The sequence below is a fragment of the Seriola dumerili genome, unplaced genomic scaffold, assembly GCF_002260705.1.
Source record: "Seriola dumerili isolate Sdu_G_001 unplaced genomic scaffold, Sdu_1.0 BDQW01001124.1, whole genome shotgun sequence".
NCBI lineage: Eukaryota > Metazoa > Chordata > Actinopteri > Carangiformes > Carangidae > Seriola > Seriola dumerili.
This window is the reverse complement of record NW_019175379.1, coordinates 559,720-574,031: the sequence shown is the minus strand read 5'-3', so window position 1 is coordinate 574,031 and position 14,312 is coordinate 559,720. Positions and strand designations below refer to the sequence as shown.

Sequence of the window (14,312 nt, the reverse complement as noted above, 5' to 3'; positions counted from 1 at the left end):
GATTTACAGAATCTTATGTAAATTCTTTGTGTTATTGTAGGCCAGAAAACAGATTGATTCCACCTGCTGATTAAACTTAAGCCAGCAACAGTTGGAATTTGGTATCCAGTTGCTGCCTCTGATATTCCCTGTTGACCTTTTTATCATGTGAGGTGTGTTTCTTGCCAGGTCTCTCACAGGTGCAACAGAATACAGACTGTTCCTCCAGACAGCTAAAGGTCAGGCCATTCTCGAACAGGTCAAAGACTTCATGAAACAATATGTGCTTCCTGCTCAAGAGGTCAGTGCCAAGTGTTCCTAAGAACAGAAGAGTGATTTGTTTGTCCAGATGGACTTTTATTCCGGACATGAAAGGATTTGACGGAGCACAGTGGTTCATTCATGCAATCAGAACTAATTAATTCAAGTGAGAAAACAATGACTCTGTTGATTATATAAATTATATTGCACACAGAATCATCACCTTTGGCTGGGGATCATAGTGTTCTTAATGCAGTGCAGAGATGGCATTGCAAATCTTTTTTGGGTTTATTTTTCAAAGAAATTGGCAGAGCGGAAGAGAAAGAACACCACAGATATAAAGGACTACAAATTCAGTTCTGCTGTAGAAATATCTATAGAAATATCCTATTAACACATTTTAAAGATGAGGAATTTCTTATTTTATGGTGCAGGTTCCAACTGATGAAAGCCATGCAGTAGTGAGAGTAGTCAGCATGAAATGGGTTCATAGGTTGATATTACAATGTTCTATCTTACCAATCCACCGGGTAATTTTTTTTTTCTACAGGAAGTTGCCAAGTACTACTCCAAACACGCACAGTCTTCACAGAGGTGGCACACCCCCCAAATAATAGAGGACCTAAAGGTATGTGAGCATATTGTTGTATCTTTATTGATTTTTAACTTGGAAGGCACAGCTCTCTTTCCACAGAGACCTAACATAAATATTATCGAATGTTGCGTTGTAGCAGTGTAAACGTCTAGTATCAATCAAGCAGGTTAAATCCTGTCTAAACAGTGCACCTCCCCTCTGAGTCAGTCCCACACCACAATCCATCATCATCAACAGTTTAGATAAAATAAAATAAAAAGGTTTTTTTCAAATGAATGTTTTGATCTTCGCGAACTGCTTGAGATCTGTTTGTTATTTCTAATGTCTGCTTTGCATGAAGTGTTCAGTTTGTGCGTGCAGATAGACTCTGTATAATAAAGTGCATCTGTGTGTCCAGGTGAAAGCCAGGGGGGCAGGGCTGTGGAACCTTTTCCTGCCCGCAGTCAGTGGTCTCAGTCAGTTGGACTATGCCTATATTGCAGAGGAAACTGGACGCTGCCTCTTTGCCCCTGAAGTTTTCAACTGCCAGGCTCCTGGTAAAACATCCTCCATGGTGTCTGATTTTGAGATCATTTAGAGGCCATGGACAATATTATAGGTCCATTTTGGCAGTCACATGATAGTTAAGACATGGCCTTGCTCTTTGTGTATACAACATAGATTATATTTTCTCATGTTTTGGATAACATCCTCTTTACTCAGAAACTCCTGTCCAAATGTCAACTTTCCAGCCTTGTTTTTATCATAACAACCATTCATGTTTCTGCTCATCTGACATAAAATATAACAATCTGCAAAGTCTATGTAATGCCCTCTTAAATTATTTGTCAGATTAGTTAAAACAGTATGATTAAAATCCTGGAGAGTGTATTACTTTCCAAATTTATCTTATCAATTACTGATAGATTGTATATTGTGTTGTTTCTCCACAGACACAGGAAATATGGAGGTGCTGCACATGTTTGGCAGTGAGGAACAGAAAAGGAAATGGCTGGAGCCTCTACTCAGAGGAGAGATCCGCTCCTGTTTCTGTATGACAGGTATATCCTTGATGGTGTCCACCTGCATCATTCAAAGATGCATACTTCATGTCACAGGGTCACTGGGCATTACAAGTCAAGTTAAATTTATTTTTAAAATAGCACATTTAAAAACATCAGGAGTTGACCAAAGTGTGTTACAAATACATTTTAGATAGAGTTAAGTAATTAAAATAAATAGATAACAACTGTCAGATACTACACACAAATCCAGTTAATATGTAAAACTAAAACAATTTCAGTGAGAATTTAGGAGCATTACATTGACCAAGAGTATCAATTTCTCTTTTTTTTTTTTTTTTTTTTTTTTTTTTTTATGGATAAAAGTTTATTGTGGATACAAAAGTAAACACCCTTATCCCTAGATTCAGTAGAAATATGAGCAATGAAAGCCAAGTGCAATTTATGAAAATGAAATAATTACAAAGTCTAGACTTGAGGGAGCATTTAGGAACACTTCTTGTTGTGCCTTTGGAACCAGTGTTGGGCCTAGTTACTGGGAACTGTTAAAGTTCAGTCCTTCGTTGTGGTTTTTTTCTAAACGTTCCAGTGATGTTTGTGGTCTTAAAATAGCCAGGTTACACACAGCACGTCTCCTACAGACTCTGTAAAAGGCTTGTTTGAAAATTCAAATGGCAAACATTTGCACACTATGAGTAATTTCTCCCTGTTTTTCTCCAATTTGGTTCCACACTGCTTGGAAACGGCGGCATGCCAGAGGTGATTACACTGGGTGTGAACCTCCCCATGGTTTTCATAAACACAGATGGTGATTAGTAGTGTTTTGGGGGATATATTACACTGCATGGCACGGAGCAGCTCCATCTTGTGCTCATAAACAATTTCTGTGTGTGACTTTGTTGGGTCGTCTAACATACAGTTAAAGTATGAAAATGGTATGAATGTTCTATTTATATTAACCACGCTGAATCTGGTTTAAGATGGAATCCAGAGTTTTGATTTTGGAAAAGATAGAACATAAAACAAAGGCAGGGAACTGGATATTGTTAGTCTGGATCTCATTGCTTGTTACATTGTATGCCCTGTGATCCCTTCCCTAGAGCCTGATGTAGCCTCCAGTGATGCAACCAACATGGAGTGCACTCTTCATAGGGATGAAGACAACTACGTCATAAACGGCAAAAAATGGTGGAGCAGTGGTATGTCTATTTCTATTTTTATTAGCTATATAAGAAAAGAAAACATACTTAACACCACCAAGAACACTGAAGATTTTTTTCTAGCCCATTTAGGGCCAAACATACCATTTAATATTTATAAAACAGTAAACCTCAAAAGGAAGGTTGTTGTCCATTATGCACTGGAGAGCTTTTCCCAGAAAAAGATGGGTTTGTATGTAATCAAGATGTTGCTGTAACAAAGCACTACAGGGATAAATGCTTATCCAGACTGCTAAGAACAAGAAGCATAGATGACTCACAAAGTAAACATCATATAACATAAACAAATTTCTAATGATTTCCATTTGATTCCGGAAAATGTGTTGCAGAGTTTTTTTGCATGATGGATCAGTAAAAGCTTGCATACAGTTGACATTTCACCTCTGACTAATCAGTCATTGTAAATGATTCAAGTCTGCTAAATGGCCTTAAAATAAATGTATATCTAAAGCCCAGTAAAATCATCCAACTGTTGGTACTTGACTTTATGCACACTTTAAATGTGTTTATTCTTCTGGATTTATGACTAATCTATGAGTCATGTATGAGTCAGTATTCTTCTGATTTACAGTGCAGTTTACTCCTTGCCCACTGACTGGCTCTAAGTCACCATTCTAAAAGTAAGCCTTAGATATTAAGGAGTAAATTAAGTTATTGCTTGAATATCTAAAGCTCCTATTAGTTTTTTTTTTTTTTTTTTACATTTTTATCATGCACCTCTCCAGTCATTACAACTTGAAAGATATTCCAGATGTTTCCTCTGACAAGGATGTGGTCTGAGGTTTCAACTCCCAGTTCCATGGAAAACAGTGACCTGTTGTTTTCTTGTCTTTGTCGAATCTGCAGTGAAATTCTCCTTGTCATTAAAAACATACAGTGCTATTATTTACCAAAAATGAACAGAATTTTCACTTTCAAAATGTTGTTTTCATGAGGTGCACGGTGTGTATGTTATACTGCAGGTGTGTAGTTTGTATTTTCTGAACAATTCTCTGTCTTTGAAGCAAACTTTCCATCAGTAGAAAACAAATCTTCTGGGGTTGTGTGAATGGCCTCTGCCAGCATGAATATCTCTCTGTGCTAGGAAAGAATGTCGATGTGTTGATGGCTGTTTCATACTTGGTGTGACTTGTGGATGCTTTTGTGTCAAACCGTATTCTTCAGGAGAGGAAAATGGATAGTTTTGTGCTTTTGCAGTGAGTCATGAAGTCCAGACAATCACTTACAACAAAAGCAAAAGTAAAGCTAGGCAGTTTTTTTTTTTTTTTTTTAAATTGAAATTACGTTAAAGGAAAATGTTTTGCTATGGTAACTCGTTCTTTCCAAGTATCAAAATATAACGCCCACTGCCAGCTCCTTGATGTGTTACTGGTGTTTCCCAGCAGCTGTCCAAGGGATTTGGCAGCCCTCACGAGTCCCCTAAAGGAGAATTTGTGTATAAAGTTTTTCCCAAAGAGAAACGGAAAGTGAAGAATTCTCATCTTTGGTTTTTATGCTGTATGCCATTATGATAATTACACAACAGTTCCTACATTACATTGTAGTAGCTTTCTTTGGAATGACTGCTACTTGGTATCGAATTAAACTTACTGGAAATATAGTCCTATCCACTTGGGTAAATGTTGCCTATAATCCGAAATGATGCAGTTTTCTTCATTGTTTTCCCCTTTTCTCTAAAGTTGTTTGTGGCAAACTCTGAGCAGTGAGACTGGAGGGTTTACAGATGTTGTTAGTGCGGCTCTGTGGTGTGGAAGCTATAAGACTGCAGAATAGGCATGATAATGTACTGAAATTATCCCCAGACCTTCAGTCTTTTCTCTTTAAGCTATAGGAATTTGTATTTCCATACACACACAAAAGCACAGATAATGTACACATGTATAACATTATTAGTAGTTGTTTGTGAAATGGAATGATCTTAATAATTTTGGCAACTTAAGATCATTAAGTAAAATAATCATCATTTGATGTTATAGTTTAATGGTGAGACATGTACTGCCTGCCAATACTTACTTTATCATTTACTGTTTGAGAAAAGGCTAATGTACATCTGGGCTAGACCATAATGAATTCCAATGAAATGCTTGTTGATATGTAAATAAGTGAGGTCACACAAGATTTAGAACTTCCTTGTTTATTCCAGTAGTCTTGTGACATGCAACTTACATGCATTACCAAGCTTACCAGTCACTCCTCTACTTGGAGACTGTTGAAAGTGTAACCTAATTTTTGTGTCTCTACTCAGACACGCCTAGTATTAACAGTATCCCGCTCCCACATATCCGAACTGTAAGGTATTACGGGGAAAGAGGATGACTAACGGGTACTGCAAATTATATCATGCATTTGTCCAAAGCTGAAAGCAAATGGAAAGAATGGTAAACAATGACATTGTGTTATGGTTAGAGGTTTTAAAACATGGTCAGGAAACTAGCCATACTAGTGTAAACAAGTTTGAATATTGCACCATCAACTCTTTGAACTGTGGCCATCCAACACCCTAAGCCTACATTTGATATTAGGGTTAGTTTGAGCATAATGTTATATGATGGCATTGAGTAATTTCAAAGGGAAAAGGATGAAAGTCACCAGTTTTAGTAGTCTGGAGAGAGCACTTATATACCATTTAAAATGTTATGTCATTATATAAATCTATAGATTGCACTCCACTACAAAACATTTGCTCTTTCAGGGTCATATTATTGAAATAAAAAGAGATAAGGTTGATTTGATTAAAAACACCATTCATGCTTAAAGCTCCTTCACGAAACACAGCACTGTGCATTGGTTTGATAGCATGGAGGGGTCCTTCCTGCTGATTGCTGTTCTGTCCACATCTGCCAAATGTTTCTTTTCTCAATGTGTCATCCGCTGTGCAATCCAACAACCCCTCAACCCAACCCAAAACCACAGGATGTAATAAAATAATGATCTCATGGAAGGCAGCGTAGACTGTAATGTTGAATTGGACTTGTCGTGAGGAACCAGAGTAGCACTTCCACCATCTTGAGTTTCAGCTGCTTTTAATTGCAACAGATGTCTGTCTGTCTGTCTGTCTGTCTGTCTGTCTGTCTGTCTGTCTGTCTGTCTGTCTGTCTGTCTGTCTGTCTGTCTGTCTGTCTGTCTGTCTGGCTGGCTGGCTGGCTGGCTGGCTGGCTGGCTGGCTGGCTGGCTGGCTGGCTGGCTGGCTGGCTGGCTGGGAAAATCATTTATACAAAATACTTTGTTAGTGCATATAGACTCATTTTACATATACAGTGGGGTCTAAAAGTGGACGTTTGGACTCCAGTGTATGTTTGTTACACTAAAAATTTAAATTTATGGTTCTTGACATAGCGTGAATGATAATAAAGATGTGTAAATATATATACATAGACATACAATTTTGTACAGGTGCTTATGAGAAAATAAATGTGTTTTGAGGCTTAAATAGTAAAGGTGCTTGTGTCTTGGTCTTCTGAACCAGACTGGGATTGCGTTTGAGTGCATGTGTTGAGTGAAATCTCCACTGCCGGCTCCTCATTGACGTGTCTTGGGTGTCTCTTGAGTCGCTGTCCAAGGCGCTTGGCAGTCTTGAGGACATGTCCCCTGAAGGAGGATCCAATGAAGGCATAGAGGACAGGGTTAATGCAAGCGTGGGTCAGTGCCAGGCTCTCTGTCACTTGAAGAGCATGATCCAGGCTCTTGCTGACATCGCAGTCGGTCACAAGGATGTAGATGACATCCATCGCTCGGCACAGCTTGACCACATTGTAGGGCAGCTGGGTGAGCAGGAATATGGCCACCACAGCCAGAAGGACTCGCAGGGTTCGCCATTTCCGGTCTCTTCGCACCCCAGCTGCCCGGCTCAGCGCCCGCCCTACCCAGCAGTAACACACGACCATGACCAAGAAAGGTACCAAGAATCTAAGAGTGACTTCCAGCAGCTCCAGCGCAGCCTTTGCAGGTCGAGCCATGCTGTGTGGGTAGACGGCAGTACAGGCCACCCTGATATGGGAGTGTTTCACTGTGGAGAATATAAGTTCGGGAAGGCCCAGAAAGCTGGCTACAGCCCACAAAACCAGACACACCAGGAGCCATTGTCTCCTTACCCGGGAACCTGTCCCAGTCCTGCCTGTTGGATTTTGGGCTACAGCACGGTAGCGATCCACACTGATACACGCCAGCAGCAGCATGCCACAGCTGAAGTTGGTACTGTAGAGGAAGGAGGTGAGCTTGCAGGCTGCCGTACCCAACTTCCAGCCATGGACAGCATCAGCTGCCCAGAAGGGCAGGGTGAAGAGAAGCAAGAGGTCCGAAATGGCAAGGTTTAGGATGCACACATCTGTCAGGGTTCGTAGTCGCAGCCGTGATGTGTAGACCACCACTACCAGGGCATTCCCAGCCAGACCAACCACCAGAGCCAGGGTATAGATTACTGGGAGGAAGACACTGGCAAAAGAACGCACTGCCTCTTTGTCGCAGACACTGTGTTCGTAACTGTAATCGTAACTGTCATTTAAGCTGGATTCTTCCTCTTCGTTATAATAGAAATCTTCCATTTTTCGCTGTACAGAAAAAAAGAGTACTGTTTAGGGAAGCATTTGTTTTCACTTTAACCTGTTTTTAATTGCTCATGTTGTGATACATTCTATGGACTATATAGTCAATCCATTGTGTAAAAGTATAACTTCTGTGTTTTTTAACAGAACAACAACAACAGTGTAAACCATGAACACCTTTTCATCAGAAACAGGAATGAGGAGTTATTTCTGTATTGTGCATCAAAGGAATCTCTCCTGCATGGTTTCCCTAATGAACCTAAGCCCTGTCTGTCTGAACTGTGGGCTTGAATAACCCTGCTGAACTCAATTCTGTGGAAAAAAACGACAGGAGACTTGCAGAACATCTAATTACCTTTTCAGTTCAGTTAGTTTGCATTCTGTTGGATACTAAGTGATGTACAGACATAAGAAATGACAGCTTTACTGCTGTTATCTGATCAGTGAACACAGTGATCCATGTGTACAGTTCCAATTTCTTTTCTTTCTTTTAAATAATTAATGGTATTTGCCTGTAGGAGAGTCAAAAGTCAAGAATGTCAGGAATTATGTGGAGGAAGAGATGAGGATGAAAATTCAAGTGTAGCTGAGGTCTCTTGCCAGATTCAAATCTAAGATGTTGCTTTTATTGTTCAACTCCCATTGGAGTGAGACTTTCATCCAGACTCACTGTGTCGTTAACATCCCCCTCCCCAGTTGTTCATTCCAGATGAAGGATTGAGGAACATCATGATCAAACTGAGTTGAACGTAATAATTACACCTTGGTCCAGTAGATATATTTTGTATTGTATTCAATTCACTGTGGAAGTCAGTGGAATTTAAGAAACTGAAATCCAACAGCAAAACACATTACGTGACAGGGTGTAATTCCTGTCTGGAGACCAAGACATTAAGCACCAAATATTTAGCATCTCAGGAATGTTTTGACAAATCACACTTGCTGCTAAGAGTACAACAGTTGTTTTATGAAACATTTCCAGGTTTGTTATATAATAGGTCATTATCTCCGGCATGGGAGAAACAGGAGTTCTGAAACAGATGTTCATTTTAACACTGAAATATGTCAAGTATTCCACTGCTGTCAACAGCTGTGCCTCGTGTAAGGGGTGCATATTAGGTTAGTTAAGTTTTTATGTTTTTATACTGATTATTTGGTTTTATTCGACATTCACAAGTTAAATATAGATAAAGTCCTAATTCATTTTTTAGTATTAGATTTTAGTAGTGGAGTGACATTTTTGTTTACATTTGGATGAAATGGATAAAAAGATATAGATATCAGTAAAATCACTGAGACAAAAGTGCCATTTATTCTGACAGCTGAGGTATAAGTGAAAATAACAGTGCTTACACTGATCAGCCACAATACTAACACCTGTTAACGGTTTTAATGTTGTGAATACTGTATATATACAGTAAATGTAGGTGTACACACACACGTGCACCCACCCACGTGTGCGTGCGTGGGTGTTTGTGTGTGTGAGACAGTTTTTTCCATCGGGAAAGTGGTCTCAGACTTTTAGACCCCACTGTACATATTGTATACAGTAGATACACATGACCAGCCATAATGTTGAAACCAGTTACCAGTTTAAATGTTGTGGCTGATCGGTGTGTAATAATAATGATGTATTTTGGTCATGCTACTGATCAGAAAACTGTTTTACAAAGAGCAAAACAATTAGGAGACAAACACAAACAGGGAAACCAAATGCAACAGGTTTAGCTTGTTTTGACTATCTCCCTATGGTTGTAATGATGTCATAAAACATCCAGGACTTTGACTGTTCGTCTAACACTAAAGTGAACCTTAGACTAAAAACAAGGCACAATACTTTTCCATATATTTCATGGTGATGATTAAACTGTAAAATGCAGCATGCCTAGTTTCTTAACTTAAAATTAACAATACAAACATATAAAATAACATTAGAAAAAACATAAATCCCTAACAACAATTCATACAAAAGTCCATCAGTACATAACATGGTGAAGATTCTTAGTCTTGGCACAGTTTGACTTGTTTTTTTTAGTTGAAAACTTAAAGCTGATAAGACTTTCTTACCTTTTGTCTGTTCCTTCAGTTAGATTGGTTGATGATAGTAATCCTTTTTTTTTTTTTTTTTTTTTCCAATCACACACAAGCAGTTGTTGTGGATCCTGAGGAGAAAAGTTGTATGCACTGCAGGACTGAAGTGACTGATCTCTTTGCCTCAGCCCGCCCCATTCCCTTCACTGCTGACACTCCACCACGTAGCTCTCCATTCAAGTGTGTGTGTGTGTGTATGTGTGTGTGTGTGTGTGTGTGTGTGTGTGTGTGTGTGTGTGTGTGTGATTTAGCACAATGGATGTATAAAAAGAAGAGATATAAAGAGATATATAAAACTTCTGTTAGTTTTTCTATGCTGTACTGAGCAAAGAACTGCAGAGAGAAGCTGTTTTTCAATCTCAGATCAGTTGTGAACTTAATCTCCCATTCTTGATGTCACACAGGGAGTGCCCTGGCAGCTGCCCTTTTGTTTATGTATGTGCAAGAAAAAAATCACATTTGTCCCATTTATAAAGCTTTTTGTGTTGTTTGTGTAGTTTGCTGGAATGTTGTGTGCATTGTTTACCAACCTCATTCACATCAGCAAAGATCCTGTGGACTAAACCTTCTATTTTAGATACTTTTAACATGATTTTATTGAATGATGCACAGTATTTTGGTTTCCATGGCTTTTGTTTTCCCATTAATAGTGTTTCCTTATTTCAGCTTCCTCAAAAATGGTCAACTTACTTTTAATCCCACTCTGTCTCTCGTTTCTATTTCTCTCTCTTCATGCATCTGTATATAATTGATAATTAATAAAAATTAGTTATTAATTAATAAAATCACCAAAGCAAAAGGATTTGGGAACAAAAAATAAATAAAAGCATGCCTCCATAAAAATTTTGAAGTCAAATTGTAGTATGTCAAACTGACAAAGATTTTCAAAAATGTAGCAACATGAAATATTTGGATGTCATGTTCTCGGGAAAATGGATTACACTTGGACTTGGGAGGTTTATTTTCATTCCTGTGATGATAAGACATGTATGGGCATGACTGGTGAATGACAGCAGGGCTCAGCCTCTATCATCTTATGTAAGGGTTCACAGGAAAACCCAACCTGCCCCCGAGCCAAACGGGCCTTCCTATATGTGGCTTTTGGGTGGAGTCGGGTGTAAAGTTTTTATGCTTTTGTTACAGTGCAAGCATAATAATTTAAACTGTCTGTGATTGCAAAAACAAACATTGAAGGCTAAACAGCTGTCAGATTGCATTTTCAGTGTTCACATGTACTCCTGCTGTGATTCTCATACAATGATTATTCAGCCACTGTTGATGTCTCGTCTGTAGCTGTCTGGTGTCCATATGTCCTGTCCTTAGGGGACAGTTTTGCCAGTTTGACGGAAATATAAACAGGAAGGCAGACCATTGGTCACCCTGACTGTGCCTTAGGGATCCAAGGCCACAAAGACCACTTTGTCTGTTTGCCTTGTCTGTATATTCTGAAAGTGGCCTCCCAGCTAGGGAAATTCCAAAGTATTCTGCATTTGGTCAGTATTACAGTGTGCACTGCAGTTATCTGGTTATCAAACAAATCACATCATCATTCTAAGTCCACTGTATCTGTTTTTATAATATCTATATATATTGTCATTGCTTTCTAGTGGGAGTTTTGTACAGGGTGCATATCTTTTTGCAATAAAATAATCTTTTTTTTTCCAGAAATGGCATAATCCATACATTTTTAGCTTCTCTCCAATCTGAAAGTTATTATATGTGAAAGAATCAAACTCCAAAATATAAATCAACCTGTGGCCTTCTCAGCTGGTCGTTCTTGTGCCATAAATCTCTCACTACACATTCGTGTTTGGTACTTCCCAGTCAGTTTCCGAACCACACTCTGGTCATAGAAAGGTTAAGGACAGAGTGAGTCCCCAACAAGACACGAATACAAATGAATCATTGGATTTCTGACTGTTCCCAAAAGGTGCTGGCAATCCCCAATGCAAAGTGGCCATTGTGATGTGCAGGAGCAGTTCTCAGGATATTAGCAGCAGGTCAGTGGAACAGTCATGTGATGAAGAATACTTGCATGTTTGTTTCCTCCTCTGGTGTTTGGGAATTTAAGAAAGATACTTTTTCTGTGTTGGTGCAAGAGGTCAGGCTTCTGATGTTTTTAACCACAGGTTTTATTATTCCAGGATTGGGTTACACTTTATTTGGACAGTCTGCCCACAGAGAGTTTAGAGTATTTGTAACATTTCACTAATGTTGATTCAACATTCTAATATTTAACCATGTATATACAAATATTCAACTAACAATTGTTAAACCATGTAATGGTTAGGGTCAGCAAAACAGTTGAATTGTTGAATCTCAACTAATAACCTTTTGAAATATTACAAATACAAATATAAAAAATCTCAGTAGGCAGACTATCCATATAAAGTGCCACACAGGATTTATGTTAGCAATATTCCAGTTCTACCAATTCAATGGTACTCTTCACATTTTATATGAATTGTTTCATATTTAAATGCTTCTGTGCTTGTGTGTGCACCTTTGCACTGTATTTGACAGGCTAATTCTCCCACTGAACCTCCTTTGTTCCACTTTTATAATGGAAATGGACTTTGTTTAGAGGCAGGGTGTACTTCCCAGCATGCACATGCATTTTAATAACTGCCTAGTGTTTCTACCTTGAGGTTTGTATCACAAGGCAGAAAAATGTATCAAATTAATCTTGTTTTCATCTTTCAATCTTGTCAGTTAAATCTTGTGGTTGACATGTATTTGGCACTACTCTTTATCCAAAGCTTATTGGTTATGAGCATTTAGGATTTTAAACTTAGGAAAAGATATGTAAGATATGTAATACATTTTTTCATTCTTTTGTTGCCACAACAATGTAACAAAACACACACCCAACTGTGTTTGCAAAGAGAGTGAAATAACCCTGTTTATAAATTTGTTTCTTAGGCATGACCGACACAGTATGATCCTCGTACCTATGGACACATCAGGTGTAAAGCTTGTCAGACCACTCACCGTGTTTGGACAAGATGGTAGGATTATACCTGTCATTACAACTTCATGTACTTGATATTTTCCTGTTTTTCCCGTATATTAATTATCTCTTTGCACACAAACATGACAAATCTGCTTTCCTCGCCAAATGTAACCATTTTCACCCTGTTTGTGTGCTCAGACGCTATCCATGGTGGACACTTTGAAGTACACTTTGAAAATGTGCGTGTTCCTGCCTCCAACATTATTCTAGGTAAGACTGTATTCAAGGCCAGTCCAATGCATGAGCGAATTAAGCGACTGCTTAGGGACCCCATGGCCACCCCCTGATAGCCATGGGGTCCTTACTATAATATGTCCTTACTATACTATGACGTTCATATGCCTTGTTATACTATGTTGTTTTTATGGCTTTTTATGCCGTAATATACTATGACGTTCATATGCCTTACTATACTATGATGTTTTTATGCCTTACTGTACTATGGCATTTTTATGTCTTACTGTACTATGGCGTATTTTTAAGCCTTACTATACTAGGACTTTTTTAACGTTTGCCACACGATTACTTTTTATTCCTTACTATACTATGTTTTTTTATGCCATACTATACTGTGTCGTTTTTATGACATTTTTATCCCTTTCTATACTATGACGTTTTTATGCCTTTATATGCTATGTTTTTATGCCTTACTATACTATGAGGTTTTTATGTCTTACTATACAATGTCGTTTTGACTTTTTATGCCTTACTATACTATGTCGTTTTTATGTCTTACTACACAATGACGTTTTTATGTCTTATTATACTATGACGTTTTTTGACTTTTTGTGCCTTACTATACTATGATATTTTTATACCTTACTATATATACTGTATCGTTTTTGTGACTTTTTATGCCTTTCTATACTATGTCGTTTTTATGCCTTACTATACTATGACATTTTTATGCCTTACTATACTATGTCGTTTTTATGACTTTTTATGCCTTACTATACTATGTCGTTTTTATGACTTTCTATACCGTATCGTTTTTATGACTTTTTATGCCTTACTATACTATGACGTTTTTATGACATTTTATGCCTTACTATACTATGTCGTTTTTATGACTTTCTATACCGTATCGTTTTTATGACTTTTTATGCCTTACTATACTATGACGTTTTTATGACATTTTATGCCTTACTATACTATGTCGTTTTTATGACTTTCTATACCGTATCGTTTTTATGACTTTTTATGCCTTACTATACTATGACGTTTTTATGACATTTTATGCCTTACTATACTATGTCGTTTTTATGACTTTCTATACCGTATCGTTTTTATGACTTTTTATGCCTTACTATACTATGACGTTTTTATGACATTTTATGCCTTACTATACTATGTCGTTTTTATGACTTTCTATACCGTATCGTTTTTATGACTTTTTATGCCTTACTATACTATGACGTTTTTATGACATTTTATGCCTTACTATACTATGTCGTTTTTATGACTTTCTATACCGTATCGTTTTTATGCCTTACTATACTATGACGTTTTTATACCTTACTATACTGTATCGTTTTTATGACTTTTTATGCTTTACTATACTATGACGTTTTTATGACTTTTTATGCCTTACTATACTATGTCGTTTTTATG

General features: G+C 37.8%; 2 protein-coding genes across 2 annotated transcripts in view; one reads left to right on the top strand and one right to left on the bottom strand.

Moving 5' to 3' along the window:
- The window catches only part of acad11 (acyl-CoA dehydrogenase family member 11), a 31,807-nt gene that overhangs the window by 3,060 nt on the left and 14,435 nt on the right, over window positions 1-14,312 (top strand). Inside the window, exons 9-16 of the mRNA XM_022767160.1 lie at window positions 169-280; window positions 791-868; window positions 1,233-1,371; window positions 1,768-1,875; window positions 2,937-3,035; window positions 11,619-11,688; window positions 12,611-12,696; window positions 12,840-12,911. Coding sequence (XP_022622881.1) covers window positions 169-280; window positions 791-868; window positions 1,233-1,371; window positions 1,768-1,875; window positions 2,937-3,035; window positions 11,619-11,688; window positions 12,611-12,696; window positions 12,840-12,911 — 764 coding nt within the window. The remainder of the gene's footprint in view (window positions 1-168; window positions 281-790; window positions 869-1,232; window positions 1,372-1,767; window positions 1,876-2,936; window positions 3,036-11,618; window positions 11,689-12,610; window positions 12,697-12,839; window positions 12,912-14,312) is intronic.
- On the bottom strand, window positions 6,237-9,721 carry ackr4 (atypical chemokine receptor 4). Its single transcript, XM_022767162.1, has 2 exons — window positions 9,665-9,721; window positions 6,237-7,603 (listed from the first exon to the last, which is right to left on the bottom strand). Exon 2 carries the CDS (start codon window positions 7,595-7,597, stop codon window positions 6,482-6,484), a length of 1,116 nt encoding a protein of 371 aa, XP_022622883.1. The 5' UTR covers window positions 7,598-7,603; window positions 9,665-9,721; the 3' UTR covers window positions 6,237-6,481.

What these genes read in the sequence shown, in the direction of transcription:
- ackr4 (XM_022767162.1), bottom strand. Translation starts at nt 7,597, where the DNA reads ATGGAAGATTTCTATTATAACGAAGAGGAAGAATCCAGCTTAAATGAC.